The 20265-nt window shown below is 40.0% G+C and overlaps 1 protein-coding gene across 3 annotated transcripts in view; it reads left to right on the top strand.

Moving 5' to 3' along the window:
* The window catches only part of PCGF3 (polycomb group ring finger 3), a 67919-nt gene that overhangs the window by 37444 nt on the left and 10210 nt on the right, over positions 1-20265 (top strand). For 2 of the 3 annotated variants that reach the window (XM_086770115.1, XM_086770116.1), the window contains 6 exons: positions 8689-8806; positions 13302-13398; positions 17111-17166; positions 18138-18248; positions 18727-18815; positions 19987-20124. In XM_086770115.1, coding sequence (XP_086626241.1) covers positions 8698-8806; positions 13302-13398; positions 17111-17166; positions 18138-18248; positions 18727-18815; positions 19987-20124 — 600 coding nt within the window. In that variant the 5' untranslated portion in view covers positions 8689-8697. Of the gene's footprint in view, positions 1-8673; positions 8807-13301; positions 13399-17110; positions 17167-18137; positions 18249-18726; positions 18816-19986; positions 20125-20265 lie in introns of those variants that run through there. The other variant, XM_086770114.1, reaches the window with a different exon arrangement.

Genomic DNA, 20265 nt, shown 5'->3' with positions numbered 1-20265 from the left:
GTCCTACTTCAAGTGCAAGGTTGTATTAGAGCAGTTTGGAGGTTACTTCCAACTTGTATTGTCCTATGAATATGTAACCTGCTGAGAGGTCACTGTTTTTGTATTTTACATTTCCTGTACAAACAGGTGAGTCTCAGATTGGTGTGTTTTGTTGGCATTGGGGACAGGGGGGTGTGGTGGTTTCGCCCGGATCACCACACAGTTTCTTACTCACCCTCCCCCTACCCAGTGGGACGGGGGAGAGAAACTGGGAAGAAAGGAAAACTCATGGGTTGAGATAAAAACAGTTTACTAAAAATACTAAAAACTACAAAAATAACAGAATATAAGGATACTAATACATCGAAAATATACAAAATGAACAGTGTACAATTTCTCACCACCCGATGTCCGAATGACCGACGCAGCCCATCCTGAGCAGTGATCACAGGAACGACACCGAGCGGCAAGCAAAAGTGGGGAGTGCAAGCTAGCAAGGTAGAGGGAACAATGCCAGCAAGCAAGAGAGAAGAAAAGGATGCCAAGGGTGCCTGAACGGATACCCGACAAGAATGCCCAACAAGAATGTCTGAAAAGAATGCCCAACAAGAATGTTCAAACAGAATGCCCCCTCCCATCGGCAACCCCCACTTATATGCTGAGCACGACGTTTATGGCATGGAATACTCTCTTTGGCCAGTTTGGATCAATTATTCTGTCTGTCTTTTGCCCAGCTTCCCGCATCTGCACGTTAATGAGACCTTAACGAGACCTGGAAAGCCAGATAGTGTCCTTGGTCTCATTAACAACAACTCGTATCATCAGAATGTTTTTATCAACATTCTTCACACAGGAAATCCAAAACACACCGGCTACTGAGAAGAAAATGAACTCCATCCCTGCTGAAACCAGGACAGGGGGGAGAGGGGCGGGCATTGTGGTTTTTTGGTTTTGTTTTTGTTTTTTTCAAGAAGCATCTGTAGTTGAGAAGTATTTTATGATTATAGACGGAGGAGTTGGTGTTGCCTTTGTTGGCGTGGCGACCTGGTTCAGGAACGGCACGGCGACCAACCCCAGGCCGCTCGCTCCATCAGCTCGCTGACACCAGTGTGGTGGACAGCAAATGGCGTTTATTGAGGGGTAACACGACCTTATATAGCTTAGGTTTACAACGTTATTTCCGTCTGCTTGCATCACAAACTGACCGCTATTGGTCATCAGGAGAGAGACCCTATCTTTCCGTACAGCGCGATATCTTCCGGTCGCCAGACCCTAGCTACCCACATTTCCCCCCTCCCTATGCGTAATTAAATTGATCAAAATATCACAGTCTTTTCCCGTTCGAATGCAAACGATTTTGACTGGCCTCATGGAGAGGGAGGCAAAAGAAAAAAAGCGTCCTTTCAAATCCAGAGCAGCAAGCCAAAGTGGTTCAGGTGTCATCACAGTCAGCAGGGTATATGGATCCGCCACTGCTCGGTAGAGGTCTTCTTACTTTCCATACGTCCAGTCCCAACAATATCTTTCCAGTGAGCAAGTACACAACCTAAAGGGCTTTTCTTTAATGTTTCTCCACTCTGACCTCCTCCCATATTTACTGATTCATTCTCTGATCCTGTCTTTACTCCGTGTCCAACAACTCAGTTGCTGTACCGCCCCTTCCCCAGAGTTTGAGGGGTGCTGCCACTCCCCCAGAATCCGAATGGGCGACTACTTCCTCTCTTCCCTTAGTCCGACTTCCTCTTTCCAGCGTACACATACACAACCCTCTCTTTACTCACCTAGGACACTCGAAATTCCAGCTAAACACTGCTCACAGCTTTTCATTACAGCACTTACTTGCACTCTGGAACAAACACAGGTTTACAAGAGGTATCGCGGTGTGAAGGACACCATTCAGGGCCATCGGGGTCCCACTACAAGGGAACAAAGAAATCTACAATGACAGAACACAATAAATTAGTACCGCAACTACAAAGATGCACTTTGGATCCAGTTCAAGAATACATACACCGTGATCTCGGATAAAAACATACTAAATATATAGTTAAGTTAGTTAAAATATTCTGTTCTTGTTCTATGTTTTACAGCAATCTTAAAGAATATATATGTCTTAAAATAGTTGTTACCTTAAAAAGATCGATTAATGGCACTTTGTGAGTAGGTGTAAAAGCGAAGGCAAGCCTAATACTGTTAGTAAACTTGATTGAAAATACTGTGTAATCATCTCGCGATAGCGAGTATAAGGCACGCTGGGCGGATGGTAAATGGGGAATGATTAGGGATAATTCTAAACAAACAGAACCTTAAAGCAATTGTCAGTGTTCCATGCGTTCCACTAACGTGATGTTGACCGTCTCTAACCGGCTCTTGACAAACGACACGAGTCTGTTTAATATACAGGGTCCGAAGATCAGTGCTAACACGATCATTGTGACTGGCCCTACCAGGGTAGATACCAGGGTGGTTAACCACGGTGGGGCGAGTAAACCCTTTGTCCCCCGTCTGCCACCCGGACCGGGAACGCCAGCGTGGCTGTTGGGACCCAATCCGCACAGGCAATCTTTATTTCCCTCCAGTCCGTGAGAGGAATTCCTTCCCCTCGCGATTCCTTTCTATTTTGGCTGGGGATATTTTTGCTTTTAATTTTATTTACCCTCGTGTCCTCCTCCTCTGAGTCTGAATCGGTTACGAGCCGCTCGTCCGAGCTCCTGTCTGTTCCGGAGTCGGAACTCGACTGACTGGTTACTTCCGGGTTCTGATGCCTGTTTGTTGGGCGCCGCCTACTTCCTTTGCGGGCGGGCCGTTCCCTCCCCCTTGGCTTGTCCCTCCGTTTTGGTTCGCCCCGCCTTCTGCTCGGCGGGCCGCTCTGATTGGCTGTCGGCGCTTTACTCACACTCCCCTCCCCTCCCCGGTCGCCCCCACCACTCTTCTTCTTCTTGTCCTCCTGCCCTTCACCTCTGTGTGCGCTTGTTAGCTCCAGCGCTTCTTTGTTCCCTCCGGGGACATCTTCGCCCCGCCCTCCCCCCTGGGGTTCGGCGCCATTATGAGGCACATAAGGTGGTGGTCTCGCCCAGGCTTCAGCGCCCCTGGCTTCCTCAGTTAACCCACCCCAGAAGGACAGTGCGCGCTTCTGTGCCTCCGTAATTGGGTCAGGGTTCGGGGACTGAGGGGGCGAGGGGTTCAGGGGTAGAGGGGGCGTGTCGCCCTCTTGTAAGTTTTTGGACTCCGTGGAATCACCGCCGTTTGGGGGGTGTGGAGTCTGCGTAGCTGCCCCGACTCCCAATTTCGGAGTGACTAACAAACAGTCCCTTGCCTCCCTCCAGGTTTCCTGCTCTTGTAAGGCCTTCTGCAGGGCCTGTACGACTTTCCCCCACGACTTAAGGTTTTTCCCGCTACCCGAGGACATCGTCTCCTCGGCTAATGCTTTAGTGCAGTTATCCCACACTTCAGGGTGGAGAATATCCACCGGCTGGTCAATGACCCCAATTTGTAAAAGCCTCGCAACTGCGAGAGTAAAATCTTTGGGCTTACAATCAATACCCCACTGCTTATGTAATTGTGATATGACCTTCACAAGGGCTTCCATCCTCCTTGTTGGTCCGGGAGTGTCCTCCCCGCCGGGCTGGTCCTGCCGCTCTGGCCGCCGTTCACCCGTCCAGGCGACTTCCCGGGTTTCGGCACCACTTGTTGCCTTTGTTGGCGTGGCGACCTGGTTCAGGAATGGCACGGCGACCAACCCCAGGCCGCTCGGTCCATCAGCTCACTGACACCAGTGTGGTGGACAGCAAATGGCGTTTATTGAGGGGTAACACGACCTTATATAGCTTAGGTTTACAACGTTATTTCCGTCTGCTTGCATCACAAACTGACCGCTATTGGTCATCAGGAGAGAGACCCTATCTTTCCGTACAGTGCGATATCTTCCAGTCGCCAGACCCTAGCTACCCACAAGTTGGGTAACTTCTTCCTATTCCAGCAACATGATTTTGAGGAAGAAAGATCATGCTTTGCCTCTACTGTTCATTTGTTGGCTAGGTAAAGAGTGAGAAACTTTAGTTTTTTATCGAAAGTCACTGTTCATTCAGTGCACTGAAAGTCTCAAAGTTATATACAGTTCTAACAGTTTATTTGAGACTACTTGCTCTAGTAGGTTACTATTTAAGCAGGGAACTGTGTAGAAGACCTAATCATAGAATCTTAAGGTTGGAAGAGACCACCAAGATCGTCAACCCAACACCGCCATGCCTACTAAACCATGTCCTGGCATGCCACATCTACACATTCTTTGAACACTTCCAGGGATGGTGACTAAACCACTTCCCTAGGCAGCCTGTTCCAGTGCCTGACCACTCTTTCAGCAAAGAAGTGTTTCCTAATATCCAACCTAAACCTCCGCTGACACAACTTGAGGCCATTTCGTCTCATCCTATCAGAGAGGAGACCAACACCTGTCTCCCTACAACCTCCTTTCAGGTAGTTGTAGGGAGGAATGAGGTCTCCCGTAAGCCTTCTGTTCTCCAGACTGAACAATCCCAGTTCCCTCAGCTGCTCTTCCTAAGACTTGTGCTCCCGACCCTTCACCAGCTTTGTTGCCCTTCTCTGGACCTGTTCCAGCAACTCAACATCCTTCGTGTACTGAGGGGCCCAAAACTGCACACAGTGTTCGAGGTACTGCCTCACCTGTGCCTAGTAGAGAGGCACAATCACTTGCCTACTCCTGTTGGCCGCGCTGTTCCTGATGCAAGCGAGAATGCTGTTGGCCTTCTTGGCTCATGTTCAGCCAGCAGTCTACCAGCACCCCCAAGTCCCTTTCTGCCATGCAGCTTTCCAGCCACTCTTCCCTAAGTCTGTAGCGTTGCATGAACCTCTATGATGAAACTCGAGGTCCTACAGATTTGCCTTTCTTGGCTTTGGCTTTCTAAAAGTTAAATTAAGGTGTGATATTTCTGTTGTCTGCTAACTACCATGGAGGTTTGATGGGGGCCTAAATGTTTGGGTTCTAGTCTGTCCTCTGAAGTTGTCTGCTTTTATGTAGAGGACAACTTTCGTTGAGGCTTCTGATTCTGAACTTGGCTGCGATCCTGTGAAAGACTGAGAAGCTCTTGAGCATCTTCTACGCAGTGACTGATTGGTCACATTACAAAATAAGGCAAATTCAAATAGTTTCAGTTTATTGCAGAGATTTGCTTTTCATACAAACTCCTGTGCAATATAGAGAGTTTATAAAGTCTCTGTAACAAAGACATCTCAGTTTGGAGATACGTTTTTGTTTTGTTTTGATCTTTAAAATTTTATGCAGGAAGATAACAGCCTAGGTGGTGCTTTGGAAAGTAAACATATTATCTCCTCCTTTTATTACTTCAAGCTGGTGTGTGTAACTTTAACCTCACCCTGATTCTGCCGGTTTTCTTTTTAAAGCAGTTTAACTGAACTGACATCTTGGTAATAAGCCATTTTGTTGCTAGCTCGTTCCTTTCTTTCTAAAGAGATATGAACTGGTCTGGCTTTTTTGGTTTTGTTTTTTTTTTTTAATTTTATTTTTAATAAGACCTCCTATTGTTACAGGTTAAGTGTTATGAAAAACAAAAGAAGCAATCAGATTTTCTTCTTTTTCCTGAGACTAGTGGACACAGGTCTCAGTTGTGTAAGATAAAGGCTAAAGTGGAGTCTGCACTGACAGCTTGCTTACAGACCTTAAAAGTTGCATTGCTTATTGGAGATTCAAGCTGTGTTGAAACTGCCATGTCTGGGCCTCAGCATATGCAGAGAAGAGATCATGCTCTTGTTCTAGCAGCTGCAAGATAGCAATCTGGGCCAGGCCTTTAGGAGAAATCTCCTACTGTAGGTTTTATCATGTTTTGTAACTGAGGTGTCCAATGCCCTGGAAAAACCTGTTCCCATTCTGCTTCTTCTTCAAGTAGTTCCCAGTTTCTATTCTTTAAATATCTAATGAGAGATAGTTTGTGTCATTCTTGAAAGGTGTACAAAATTTTCCTAAGATTGGTTTGACAGGCTTGCTCTAGATATTCTAGAAGACATATATTTTTCTGTTGCCAAGAAGTGTATGAGTTTGTTTTCCATTCAGTCAGTGAAGCGTGCAGTATCTTTGCTATTCTCTTTTTCTGGCACAATGGGCTATATTTCCATTTTGTAGCATTTTTGCCTTCTTCATTGTATTGTTCATTCTTTGTTCTCATAATATTATACCCTATCTGAACTGGTTTTTGTTTGTTGCAGGTTTTTTTTTCTAATGGAAGTGCTTGTCTCTCCTGTAGTGGGGAAAAACTGTCATGCTTTTTCTGGAAAATAATTTATTTGCTGCAATTTTCACTGTAATTTCTTTGGTTCTTCTGCCTCATTACTGCTTGGATTCAGTCTATGATAATCCTGAACACCATTTTCTAAATTTCTGCCTAGGCAAGTAATTAGCGTTTTATTGATACTGCCTTTATAAGTATCCTTGCAGCTTAATTTCTCTTTTGCCTGTCATGACTTATGTTTTCCAATGTGCTGACTTTCTATTTAACTGGTAGTTTTAAGCCCTCTCCTGAACTCTTCCTAAAGATTGATATTGAATAGGTTTTCCCTGTGCCATGGAAATGTACTTACTTCATGCAGTAGCTTCTTTAACTGAAGACCTTGTGCACTAACTTCCAAGGGTTTAATATGTGACTGCTTTTTCAGTTGGTTAGAAATAAATCTATAAAATACAATTTAGAAAAGTAATTCAGTTTCCTAGCGTAGATTTGGACCTGTCTTGTGTACTGCAAAGCCAAGTTGCACTTTCATTCTTCTTTGATGGCTAGTCGCTAGATTACTTAAGAAATCTCAAGTACCATAAATAAGTTTGATTTTTGTGTCATTTACTTATTAGCCATGAGACTTGGAAGTCTTCCTAGTAATTTTTTTAATAAGACAATGCAGATTTTAATGGGTGAGTGTTGGTTATGCTTTTCTGTAGCTTATAATGGATTAGAAAGTACTTCTTCGTAGAATCATAGAATGGTTAGGGTTGGAAGGGACCTTCAAAGGTCATCTAGTCCAACACCGCTGCAAGGAGCAGGGACATCTTCAACCAGATCAGGTTGCTCAGAGCCTCATCCAACCTCACCTTGAATGTTTCCAGGAATGGTGCATCCACCACCTCTCTGAGCAACCTGTTCCCGTCTTCTACAACCCTCAGTGTAAACAATTTTTTCCTAATATCTAATCTAAATCTACCTCCCTCTATTTTAAAACTATTACCCCTAGTCCCGTCGCAACAGGCCATAATGAACAGTCTCTCCCCATCTTTTCTGTAGGCCCCCTTGAGGTACTGGAAGACCGCTATAAGGTCTGCCCAGAGCCTCCTCTTCTCCAGGCTGAACAGCCCCAACTCTCTCAGCCTGTCCTTGTAGGAGAGGTGCTCCAGCCCTCTTATCATCTTCGTGGCCCTCCTCTGGACCCTCTCCAACTGGTCCATGTCCTTCTTATGTTAAGGGCTAGTTCAGATTAGTGTGAAAGTTTGCCTTTTGGTAATTCTCTTTGCTTATTACCACTTTGTTAAACACCGAAAAAGAATATGACAATTTAAATTAAAGATTAGACAACCTTGGTACAATATTTCTAAGTGAAATTTGGGGAACATGTGCCACCATTCAAATTCTGAATATATTCCAAACTAAGCTAGATGAAAGAGCTAGTTTGAGAGCTATGGACAGTAAATTCACTTTAATGGAAAATAGTGTAATTCAGTGACTTCTGCATTGTGGGAACCAAATGTAATAGATTGTAAGCCAGTTTAGCCTGCTCTGTTAATGAATGCTGTCAACTTATAGTAACAGTGCAATTTTCTTTTAAATATATTTTGTAAAACGAAATATATCTATATTTAAAAGGTACAAAGTTTGTTTGTAAGGCATGAGCTTTGTGTGGTGTTTTCTTTAAAAACAATTGGGGTTGCTGCAAAAATGTTACATGAGCTGTTTCATTTTCAATTTCTGATTTTTCTTCCTTTTAATAATAGTTAGGCTACACCTCCTCTGAAGAGAGAAGAACTTTCTAGTTCACATTTCTTAATATAACAAATTGTAGCTCTGCCAATGAGACTATTTTAGTATGTAATGTGTTCTTTAATTAACTTGAGTTTAAATAAAAATAGGATTTCAGAAGGTTTACTTTTCAGCTCAATTATTGAGAGACAGCTTCAAAATTATACTTTAACTGTATTGGCGCAAGGCAAACAGTTGAAAGTGTGGTTTAACCTACTGTGCCAAATCAGACCCAGTTATTTTGACTTCTCAATTGTCAAAATGCTTTCAGTTCTCAAATTGGATTTTTTGTTTCCAAATTTTTTTTGTGAATTTTTCCCCATTGCTAGACTGAATGTGATGACTTAGATCAGTAGAATAGTAGGGTTTCACCTTAAATCCAAGTCCCTTCGCTGGTAAAGGAGCTTATTAATAGCATGCTACAAACACTGTTTTCTATACAATTGAAATGCTGACTTTCAAAATAGTGTGGGGTTTATATTTTTTTCACCTCTGTGAAGTACTTTAAAAGTTAGTGCTACCATTGTTCTTGTGTGCATGCATGTGCTTGTAGAGCATATGAGAGCCTGAAGCTGTATAAACATGTCTTTAGGGTTAATTCTAGTTAATCATTTATTCTCAACTGACTGTTACCTCATCACTACAGTTATGTTGCTTTGATATGTCTTTTCTGCAGACACCAAAGATGCTAACGAGAAAGATTAAGCTTTGGGACATTAATGCCCATATAACCTGTCGTCTGTGCAATGGATACCTGATTGATGCTACTACTGTTACAGAATGCTTACATACTTGTAAGTAGAAGTATAATTAAGTTAAAGAAATTGCTTTTTTTTTTCCTTAAGCTTGATGTGCATCATGTTTTAATGATTTGTAGTTGAAATTAAAAAATCTATTGTGCATCAGCCAAAATAATACGTATTTCCCTAGAACACTGCTTTTTAAATAGATTATTTATTTTTTAACAAAGCAAATGAAGAAAACATTAAAACTGTACTGCACAAACTTGAAGCCATGTACAATTAGTGGCAATGTATGCACTCAAAGCAGTTTGTCTTCCTGCTAAAAGAATGTGGAATGCCTAGTTTTTTCTTCTGTGTCAGTTGACATAGCATATGTTCTCCACCTGGAGCCTTCCAAATGTCTCTGTTCCTCTGCAAAAAGCAGCTGTAGTTTATTGATTATTGTACCCTAGAAGTAAGCTTTTGTTCCAAAATACTGTGATAAGGTGAGTTTTTGTTGTTATGTTACTTTGTGAATTTCTAGTTTCACCTTGCAAAGCCTTGGACTTCAAAAAAACTGAAGGTGTAAGTCCCAGCATCTTTGTTGTTGACATTGTGGAATATAGAAGTGCTAGAGTATGCAATATTCTTGTGGAAACTGTGCATATTAGCACAGTTCCAACTAAAGATCCAGGAAAGATTCCAAATGAAGAGAAGTCCCCTCGTAGTCCAGAGTGGTAACTCAAGAAATGTTCTCTGTCTTGAATCTGTTCTGATCCTCAGTTTCCTTTGCCAAGGTAGGTATCAGATGAGGAATTAGCATTCAGTCCAGGAGGCCTGCTTTAGTGAAATTAAATATCCGCTGTAGCAGCCACGTTAATGGCTTTACAGCTTACATTACAGGGTTTTACCAAAAATGTTTTTTTCTGGCTGCATCTTCAGAATCCCTGCAATTTACAAACACATCCTTGTCACCTAGAAGCTTCCATTTGTCTGGCTGTATCTGTTCAGAGCTTAGAATATAATTTGTTTTGTTTATATGCACTTGTATTAATCCATTAGATAGTGTTAGCCATGCAATTTCAAACATCCCATGTTTTAAAATGCTTCTGTCACAGTATCTTAAATCAGCTTAATGAACCATAGTCCTAAACTGGCAGTGGCTTCATCTGCAAAAAATGAAAATTTCAGTGGACTTAATCTTCACCTAAAAATGTCTTACAAAGGGGAAATACAGTGCTTGTGATTTGTCAGAGATGACATTTTCCATTGTATTTCATTTAGAAGTTCTGTTCGTCAGCTTTAACGAGTTTGTTCTTGTCATGCTTCCATGTCGCTTTGGTTATTCTCATGTCCCTTCTGCATATATTTAACATCTTAATTTCCATAGTGTTCTTTTTGTGGTGTAGAGATCTTTAGCTAAACTTCTACTTAGTTTTGTTTCAAATTCTTTATTGCTGCTATTAACAAGATTATGTATAAAATTAGTATTGTAACAAGTTAACATGGCTGACACAGAGCTCGAGGGTCATTTTTCTTTGTTCTTTAAAATAAAAAAAAAACAAACCCACAAACACTTCTCAGCTGACATTGTTTACACCTTTTCTTACATTTGCTTATGGAGGAAATTTTTAGTGCTACAGTGATTCAGTGCTTACTTCGAAAGCCAGGGAATTCTCCTTGCTAGTTTCTGTGTCCTTCCCCCTGCCGCCCACCCTTGTGGTCTGTGGTTTCTCCCTCCCTTATTTTGACTGTTTATGTTTTTTGAATACTACTTCAATGTGTGTCCTGTAGAATTACAGTTTTCTGAGAAGAGATATGCTGCCATGTCTTTCTAAAAATCTTTGTATGTGTTGGCGTCATTTGTGTTCTGTATGTTAATGCTAATAATAAATGTTCCTGAAAAAGCATCCTTGCAAAATCTATCCTGAAAGTGATATCCTGAAACTGCATCCTTGCAAAATCTATCCTGAAAGTGATATCCTGAAACTATCTCTGTCGAGAGAGTGAATTCTCAGCTGAATTACACCACCTTCATTTTTTTTTCTGTTTCTACTCAGAACAGCACAGTTTTCTTATCTTTTTCATTTTTCTCTAATTCCCTGTCCTTCAGACATTCAGACACTCTTCACTTCAGTAGTAAATGTAGTTCTTGAGTCCTTTGGTGAGAGCTCTTTGGAGAGACAGGGCCAGCTTCTTTTATAAAACAGAATTCAGGAGAAAACAAGGGGGTTTTTTTGCTCCTTTTCATACTTGTTTCTCTGCCCTGTCTTTAGTTTGTTGTTGCCAGGCAGGCCTATTAGTCAGTAGATAAAAACTTCATTAGGAGTAACTCAGTCTTTCCTAGTTTACTTCTGTGTCTTGATTAGAATTCTAGGTTAGCAGATATATGCAGGTCTTGTTAAACTTTTACATTTGTAATTTGAGTTTCATTAGTGTTTAGTAATGTGCAAGCTGTCCTCATATGTTATGAAAGGGAAAGCCGGATGTGTTATGAAAGGTGGGGTTTTTTGTGGGTTCATGAGAAAAATAAAAGACCAACTGTATTTCTTGAATTGGATACAGAAATGAAAAAAGTCAAAAGGAATGGAACTTTTAAAAAAAAAAAAAAGTCAGTGAGGATTAACCTTGCCTGTTCCTTTTCTAATGAAAGTTCTCTGATATGTTTAAGTGCACTGTAAAAGTAACCAGAAAATGTACAGCTCAGTTCAGGCCTACAAATCAGTGCCCAAGTATCTGGATAATGGACCTCGGAAAGTTTGGAAAACCCAGGTAATGGAAAAACTCTAGTAATACTGTTGTTTCGGTCCCTAGAATAGTTCCCATGTTGGCTGTCCCATACTCCTAGGACTTACAGTTTCAGGAGTGTTTATTAATCTCAACTTGACTGTGAAAAAAAGAACCAATCTAGAAGACTGCAGCTATCTGGTTTCATTTATTTGGATGCTGTGCTTAGACTAAAATCCTGCCAGAACCTGAGCTAACTTGTGATGAGTTCAGGTTAGGAGAAGTTGGTGTATACTTAATCCAAACTGGAAGATGTACTGAAATGGGAGCTTGTTTTAGAAAGTGTCGTAGAATCACAGAATGGTTTGAGTTGGAAGGGACCTTTAAAGGTCATCTGATCCAACCCTCCTGCAATGAGCAGGGGCATCCCCCACTAGATCAGGTTGCGCAGAGCCTGGTCCAACCTTACCTTGAATGTTTCCAGGAATGGGGCATCTTCAGCCTCCCTGGGCAACCTGTTCCAGTGTTCCACCACCCTCATCGAGGGACTTGGCATCCTTTGCCAAGTTCAGCTCGAGCTGTGCCTTGGCCTTCCTGACTCCATCCCTACACAACTGGGCAATGTCCATATACTCTTCACAGGATACCTCTCTGTGCTTCCACTGTCAGGTTCTGCTTTCATTAACTTGGTAAGACTAGGGTTTGACTTAACTTTTCCAAATGGATCTACTGCTCTGGCATTCCACGGGAACAGACTGCTGTGCAAGATCTGTGCTTAGTGTGCAAAGCCATGAGGTTTGGTTTAACCATAACCTCTATCAGCAACAATACTGCCGTCCTAAGTGCAATGCAGAATGCAAACTTACTACACTTCATTTGCTGCTGCATTTTTTTTTTTATTAACAGGTGTTTATGTAATTGTACTGTCATCTTGTCTGAGAGGTAGATGGGACTATAGTTACAGAAATTCTTTCATTTTCTGTGACAAAAACGAATGCATTAATACCGAGATTAAATTAACTCCTGCTGTTTAAGAAAAAACTATTTCCTCAACCTCGTCCCCCCACCAAATTTTTAAGTTGTGACTTCAAGTGAGTCAGGATATCATACAGTAGTGTATATTACAAGTACTGTTTCAGGGCAGGGAGGGGAATTGTAAATAGTTTACTTTGAATGAGGTACAGATGATTGTATGTATCTGTATAGAAACAGCTCCAGAAGCATGCTTATAAAGAACCATGTTTATAATGGGCAACTGTGTTAGCTACTTCAGGACATTTTATAAACACTGAAGGTCTATGCCTGTATAATTTTTTTTCTAGTGGAAGTTTAACTATAGTGTGCTCTGTGAAAGTTAGAATTAAAATAGCACCTGCATATGCACTTTTTGAAAGTTTTCCATTCTTTTAAAAAGTATTCAACTCTGGAATAATTTTTTTTTGTATTGGGTTCATTGCAGCTGTACGCTTAATTTCTGCATGTGGCCATCATTCAAGCAAATAGGCTTAGTATCTTAATGGCATACAGTTCCTGCACCATCTGTGCAAGCTGAATGGTACACGCAGTATTATGTTGACGTGCTAGAAGTTGCTGTTCCAGTATATTCTGGAGTGAGATTGTGCATTTTATGCTTTATTAGGAAGACTCTGGCTGGGTACAGATGCCTTAATTGTAGTGCTTCACTTCTTGTATCAAGAATGTTAATAAAAGATCTTGTACTCTGAAGATCTTGAACTCAGTGTAAATTTCAGTAAGGTGCACTTCTGAGACTGCATAAAAACAAACTTTTTTTCATTATGTTTTTAAATTTCTTTTTAATTATGAGTATCCTTGTTATCAGTCTGTAGAAGCTGCCTGGTGAAATATTTGGAGGAAAACAACACCTGTCCAACCTGTAGAATTGTTATACATCAGAGCCACCCATTACAGTATATTGGGTAAGTATGAAAGCAAATGTGCAAATAGATTGACACTAGACTGTTTCAGCCTCCTTAATACAGCACAACTTTTTCCTAACTTTTTTTACTTGCTTATCAGCATGTTAAACATTTAAAAGGAAGGTTGAAGGTAATTGAGGAAATACAGAATTAAACTTTGCTAGGAATTTGCAACTCCTTAGCTTCTTCTAGAAGATTTCTTTATTTATTAATATATATGTGAGTTTTAATGGGATTTAGTCCTTTCTCATTTTATATGCTTGGTTTGTAAAAGTTGCATAAATAAAACATTTGTAAGAAACTATACTTTTACAATATCCTCAAAATAATTAGTCGAACAGTGCTTTCCAGTGTCTGACACAGTAATGAGAGAAATAATTGTCAGCTTTATTGTTCAGTTAATCTTTCAAAGGTCCATTTAGTTCATAGGACCAGTAAGAATATGGCAGCAAAAATACTAGACCAGTGGCTTTAGAATGTAACAATCCTGTCCTTCATTCTGTTTTGATCTCTACACAGAGTGCTCTCACTTTCTGACTGTTGTGATTTTGTTTAGTGAGGGGGGGCCTAAGGTGGTAGCTTCTGTAGGAAACTGCTGGAAGTCGCTCCCCTTTGTTCAGTGGACTCAGATGGGACTGTGGCGGACCCGCCACTGGCTAAGGCTGAGCCAATTGGTAGCAGAATGTTCCATGATAACGCCTATGATAACGTATTTAAGAAGGGGAAAACAGAAAAAAGAGAGAAGACAAGATGTGAAGAAGCTGAGCGGGGGCAGAGGGGGAGGAGGCATAGGGCTTGTGGGCCTTGCAGGCCTCACCCTCTGGCCTCTTGGCAGTGGACCGACTGGGCCCGACTCAGCCCGGCCCAGCTGCAAGAAGTGGATATGAGATGAGACTGGATGATGTGAAGAGATTCTGAGAGGTGTCTGCCTGCCTGTTGTGAAGAATTTTTCTTGTGAGAGGAATGGCTGCAGACGCCAAGGTCAGTCCAGAAGGAGGGGGAGGAGTAATGTGGCTCCTGGCCAAGATTCCCCTGCAGCCTGTAGTGAAGACCACGGTGGAGAAGGCTGTCCCCCTGCAGCCCATGGAGGTCCACAGAGGAGCAGAGATCCACCTGCAGCCCGTGGAAGACCCCACATTGGTGCAGGCGGTTGCCTGAAGGAGGCTGTGGCCCATGGGGCAACTGTTCTGGAGAGACTGCACCCCATGGAAGAAATAACCCACACTGCAGCAGTTTCATGAAGGACTGTGGCGCATGGGTGGGACCACAAGCTGGAGCAGGGGAGGAATGTGAGGAGTTCTTCCCCTGATGACGAAGCAGCGGCATAAAACAACGCATGATGAACTGACCATAACCCCCATTCCCTCTTCCTCCCTGTGCCGCTCAGGGAACTGGGGAAGGTAGTAGAGATAATATTAAGCTTGGGAAAAGGGAGGGGTGGGGGGAGGTTATCTCATTCTCTGTCTCATTATCCTGCTATTTTTTTTTGTAATAAATGGTTTTCCCCAGGTCGAGTCTGTTTTGCCCGTAACAGTAATTTTAAGGATTTCTCCCTGTCCTTATCTCAAACCTCTAGCCGTTTTTTTTTTTTTTATATTATCTCTCCCTGTTCTCTCAGAGGGTGTGGGGAGTGAGAGAGAGCCTGTGTAGTCTAGTATCGATTGGGGCTGAACTACGACACTGACCTAACATGAATGTACTGTTGTCCATCAGTTTCCTTTTTTTTTTTTTACAAAGCATTTTTTGGGGTTTTTTTTTGTTTGTTTTAAGAAAAGACATTCCCTTTCTTTTCCTTCAGTGCTTTCCTTTAATTTTGCTGAACTGTAGTAACTTTCGCTTGCAAAAATCAGTTGTGACAATGTGTTTGCAGTAGCTGTTGCATATCAAGTAGTCTTTTGCCTACCTTTATAAAGAGATGACTTTCATTTGTGCTGATTTTCAATGTGCCTTTCTCAATTCTATAACAACTGTAGAAACAATGCTTGTAGAAAGTGAGTCTAATTTCTCTTCACTTTTACAGAAAACTGTCGATGTTCTATATGCACTTATATTGCTCAAGCTGATCCTGATTCAGGAGCCTGAAACTGTGCCATCACTGCATTTGAAGAATAATAGTGTACACTGATAATATGTTATGTGATACACTGCTAATTCCTTGTATGAGTCTATATTTTGAAGGGACAACTAGATGCCAATAGGCAAGAATTAATAAATGACACTTAAGACAGCATCTTTGTATTCTGGAAAGCTATAAGAGTACACCAGTGCCTTGGTTCAGAAGCTTATTTTCTTTGTCAAACGGGGCCAGGAACCAGTGTCAAATTGAGAACAGCTTGAAAGGAATCTGTTACTTCTTTGTGGTCATTGATTACACTTCAAAGGAAGTATTTTGCCTGAACTAGTTACAAAATACTACCCATTCAAGACTGAAACAGCCTTTGCACAGCCTACTTTTGGATATATATGTATTTTAACACCGAACTGAGAGTTAGGAGTTTCACAATATGTCTTAGAATGGACATTTGTACTCCGATTCATCTCCCTCTATCTGGAAAATAGGCAAACCAAATTTCACATTTCTGAAGGCTGTTAAAAATCTCACTTCTGATCTCGTAGTGGTGGCTGATTTATTCATTTATGTTGAAGTATTTTCGGAGATGTTCCTGCAATCCATATATGACACTTAAAAATTCCAACCTATGCAAATGGGATTGCTACTGGTTGAAATGACATTAATTTTAGAATTAATGATATTTTGATTCTTCTTGTAGTGCTACTTAGAAGATTGTAATGGTCGACTGTAAAACTCTTGATTTGTCACCATTTCTGTACTTGTTCACTGGTCTCCACTGCTATGAAGTGCTTATCTCAGGTGATGAGAAGTGTGAGGCTACCTTTGTAAGCCTCTTCTATTTATGTCAGATTCAGGATTTGGCATTGCAAATTCTGTTGGGGTAATGACCTTGCAGCAGCTGAAACAGACATTTTAAATGTTTCTGATTTTATTTATCAATTGGAATCTAGAGTAATATTTAGATTCTTCCAGATAGGAACTTACTTTAGACTAAAACAGAATTTTGTCTAGATAAGCTGGGAATTTAAAGTTTAGAATCTTAACTAGCCTTGCTGCCTTCCATTTCCTTTCTTCTGCTTGAGCCACACTAACTATACAGGTTTCTGAGTTGCATAATGTTGCTCACAGTTAAAAAGTTGGTTTTTAAGAGTAAAGTAAAATGGTATTTTTGTCGTCTTTTTCTTTGAGTTTTTTCATTAGTTTTTGGAAAAGCCTGTTAAAGATAACTAAGTAATGTAGAAATGTGAGAGATGAGTCTGTATGGGTTAAGAACAGACTACCCTTGCTCTTTTATAATAAAAATGAGTCTACCTCAAAGTAGTCAAAGAATTTTGAGATTATTAGTGACATACTTGCCATGATGCAGAAGGCCGTGTTCCCTGAGGCATCATCCTCTACGTGTCCAAGACTATTCTTCCTCAACCTTCCATTGGGTTCCTGTCTTAGCTTGTACTTTTTCATAATTTGTTTTATGTTACTGTCCTCTCTTGTTTCATATAAATACTGATTTGAGAATTGAAATACTACTTAGGTAAATTTAGAGATTTTACATCAATTTAGTATTGGAACCTTTTTAAGATAAATGTTTTGAATCAAGATGGTTGACTTAAACTTTTGATTTTGTTTTTTTCTTGCTAGTCATGACAGAACAATGCAAGATATTGTTTACAAACTTGTGCCAGGCCTCCAAGAAGGTAAGTTGTGGTGTGACCTTTTTTAGAGATTGTTTTGCACATACCTCTCTAACACCTAAAAAAAAAAATAGTTTCAAGTGATGAAAATGAAGGAGTGGGAACTGAGGAAACATACACTGGAAAACTGTATTCCTTCATTTTTGTCATTACTAGTGATTAATTTAATTTCAGACCTGTACTAGCAGCAGTTGGGGGGGTGGGGGGGGCGTGGAGAAAGAAGATATTATGTATTTCTTTGAAAAGTAATGTTATGTAGAGGAGAATATTAGTTCAACTTTTGAATTCTGGCACACTGTAACTCCGATTTGTTCTTGTTAAATTGTGTACTTACGTTGAGCCAGCTTTCTAGAATTCTCAGAGGTAAAATGTAGTGCAGAACAGCATTTAGTTTCAATGAAGTTTCTGCTACTGTGTGAGTCCTTTCTTAGCAGGTAACTTTCAATTTCGTTTTTTCTAATCCTCTTAGAGACTGAATCCGTTCAACTAAAGAAGTACTTTATAATAACTGCTTAGTAATTTTTTGTCTTAATATATGTTACAACTTTAATTTACATCAAGTATTTTAATCCATTTAAGCTGCAAAATCAGAACATTCTCAAACATCAATAAAATTAAATAATTTAAAAATCTAGCAAATTGAAAATCAGAACTATAAGTAAAAATTCAAGAACAATGGTGTGACTGAGGTATTGTGGGAGGGATTCAAAAGAAGATACGGTATTTAAAATTATATCTCATTCTAATAGGAATGCTATAATATAGTAGCTATACAGATGACTTTGTAGTATTCTAACTCTGAGAAATACAGGCATGACTTGATACAATATCAAAGACAGAAGAGTAGTAAATACTGACAATACCACTATTTGTTGGCATGTCTGTTTTACTTAAGAGGGAAGGGATTTGGAGTAACTTCGTAAATATTGCATTAGAACTTTATTACAGGGATTAATATTTACAATTTTAAACAGCGGAAATGAAAAAGCAAAGGGAGTTTTATCACAAATTGGGCATGGAAGTTCCAGGTGACATCAAAGGGGAGACATGTTCTACAAAACAGCACCTAGATTCCCATCGAAATGGTAAACGGTCCTTTATTTATTCTTTCTTGGGCAGTTGATGGCTAGTAAATTGATTAGACCTGTTGGTTGTATGCCTAGTTAGTTTATTTTAATCACATTTGTTTTATAACACTGCAAAATACAATGAGCGTAGGATCGTTGTTTTGTCCCTTTTTTGTGCACAGAATTTTTTTTTTTTTTTAAGCTGCTCAGAGCATATTGATGTTGATGAAGGAGATCTCCATAGTAGCACCTACATGCGGACTCTCTGAAGTTGCCTAGCTTATGGGCTGCTAGCAGTTGAACTATAGGTTATGCTCTATATGTATTCCTCTTCATTGTGTGGGGCTGTTGGCAGCTAGTGTTGCCTAAGGAGAGAAGCAGTTTGGGAAAAGCAAGGTTTATTCTATATTGCAGTCCTAAGCTGTGCTTTTTAAATCAAATTAGCATTACAAGCTGCTGCTGAGTGCTATCCCGTATATCTGGTTTCTTATCTAAGGTGAAACTAAAACAGATGAAAATTCAAACAAAGAAACTTCTGAGGACAAACAGGAAGAAGATAATGACTACCACCGAAGTGATGAACAGGTGAGCTCCTAGAGCATGTTTTAGTTTTCTCCTGTATTTTAGCTTTAGTGCTTTGGTAAGCTAATAACAGAAGAAGAGTAACTGTTTCAAGCTGCTTTTTCTGTCCTCTCATACAAACAAGATGCAATTTTGCCCAAAGGTTTTCTGTAAAAAGCTTTTCACCTTTGGGTTTTGACAGGAATGGAGAATACATTAAAGACATTTGCACTAAGATTTGATAGTTCTGACTGTTTGTTTATGAGTTTCCAAAGTATTTATTTGCTTTCAAAACAAATTCACATCATTTGTCCTGCTCTTCTGAGGGAGTGTATCCCAGGGTTATTGTGATACATTGAACTGAATATGTATCAATAATTATTCATAAAACCTTTTGCACTTCTACCAAATTACTATTAATTTTGTTTTAAACCTCTAATACTAAGTTGGAGAGTGAAATCTCCTTTTGGGATAAACAAGCCATCCCTTTTATGTTTTCCCAGAGTAAATTAAACTTGGATTGATTTTCTTTTCAATTACAGTGTAAGGGAACTTTCAAACGGATTGTACCTAGTACTAGATCCTCTTAGTGTGTAAAGTAAATCATCACAAACTGTTTAAACTAGGTAATGAATAGTTGGACAAGAAAATAAGTGAGAATTGAAGCATAGAATGTAGAGAGAACTTTTAGGGGGATAATCTTGAGAATTTTAAAAATCTATTTTGTCATTTGTATCCATTCTTCTTAAACTTCAAATTATCCTTTAAACATGTATTAAAATTTTGTTTTAAACTGCATTTAGCAGTTGCACTAAAAGAAGAAGTTATGTTAGAAGCAATCATTAAGAACTGTCCATGATATTCTTACTCTTTATCTTACTCTAGCTTTTTACATAGGGTCCTCTTGAGCAGCAACAGGATTCATTCAGGGCAGCCTATGAATTTGAACTGGAGCTGCCTTGTTCCAACATAAAAAAAATATTTCTTGAACTTTTTTGTCTAGATTCATTTTGATTGCAGTAGCATTTATCTCTAAAATGACAGATGTTAGAAAGGGCTACAGGCATTTCAGTTTAAGGAATACTAGTACTGTACTTCTTCACTTTGTTGTATTTATAAAAACTGCATGTGGAATACATAATAAGGACTGCAGAAAGTTGTTCCAGCCAACCCTGGCTGTTGTTTTTTCCTGAAGGTAAGCATCTGCTTGGAATGTAATAGCAGCAAATTGCGTGGACTGAAACGAAAATGGATTCGCTGTTCAGCACAAGCAACAGTCTTGCATCTAAAGAAGTTCATTGCCAAAAAACTTAACCTTTCTTCTTTTAATGAGGTAATATTTTAATTTTTTAAAAATTATTTTGCAGATATAAAAACCTTACAAAACGTGTGGGATTGTTGCTTTGCAAAGGAATGTCTTTTAGTCTTATTTTATTTTCAGAAAACAGGAGCATACACCATTTCTTGAATATTG

This window comes from Chlamydotis macqueenii, chromosome Z (assembly GCF_036417535.1).
Source record: "Chlamydotis macqueenii isolate bChlMac1 chromosome Z, bChlMac1.mat, whole genome shotgun sequence".
NCBI lineage: Eukaryota > Metazoa > Chordata > Aves > Otidiformes > Otididae > Chlamydotis > Chlamydotis macqueenii.
Note: the sequence above shows the minus strand (reverse complement) of the source record. Positions and strands in the feature narration are given on the sequence as shown.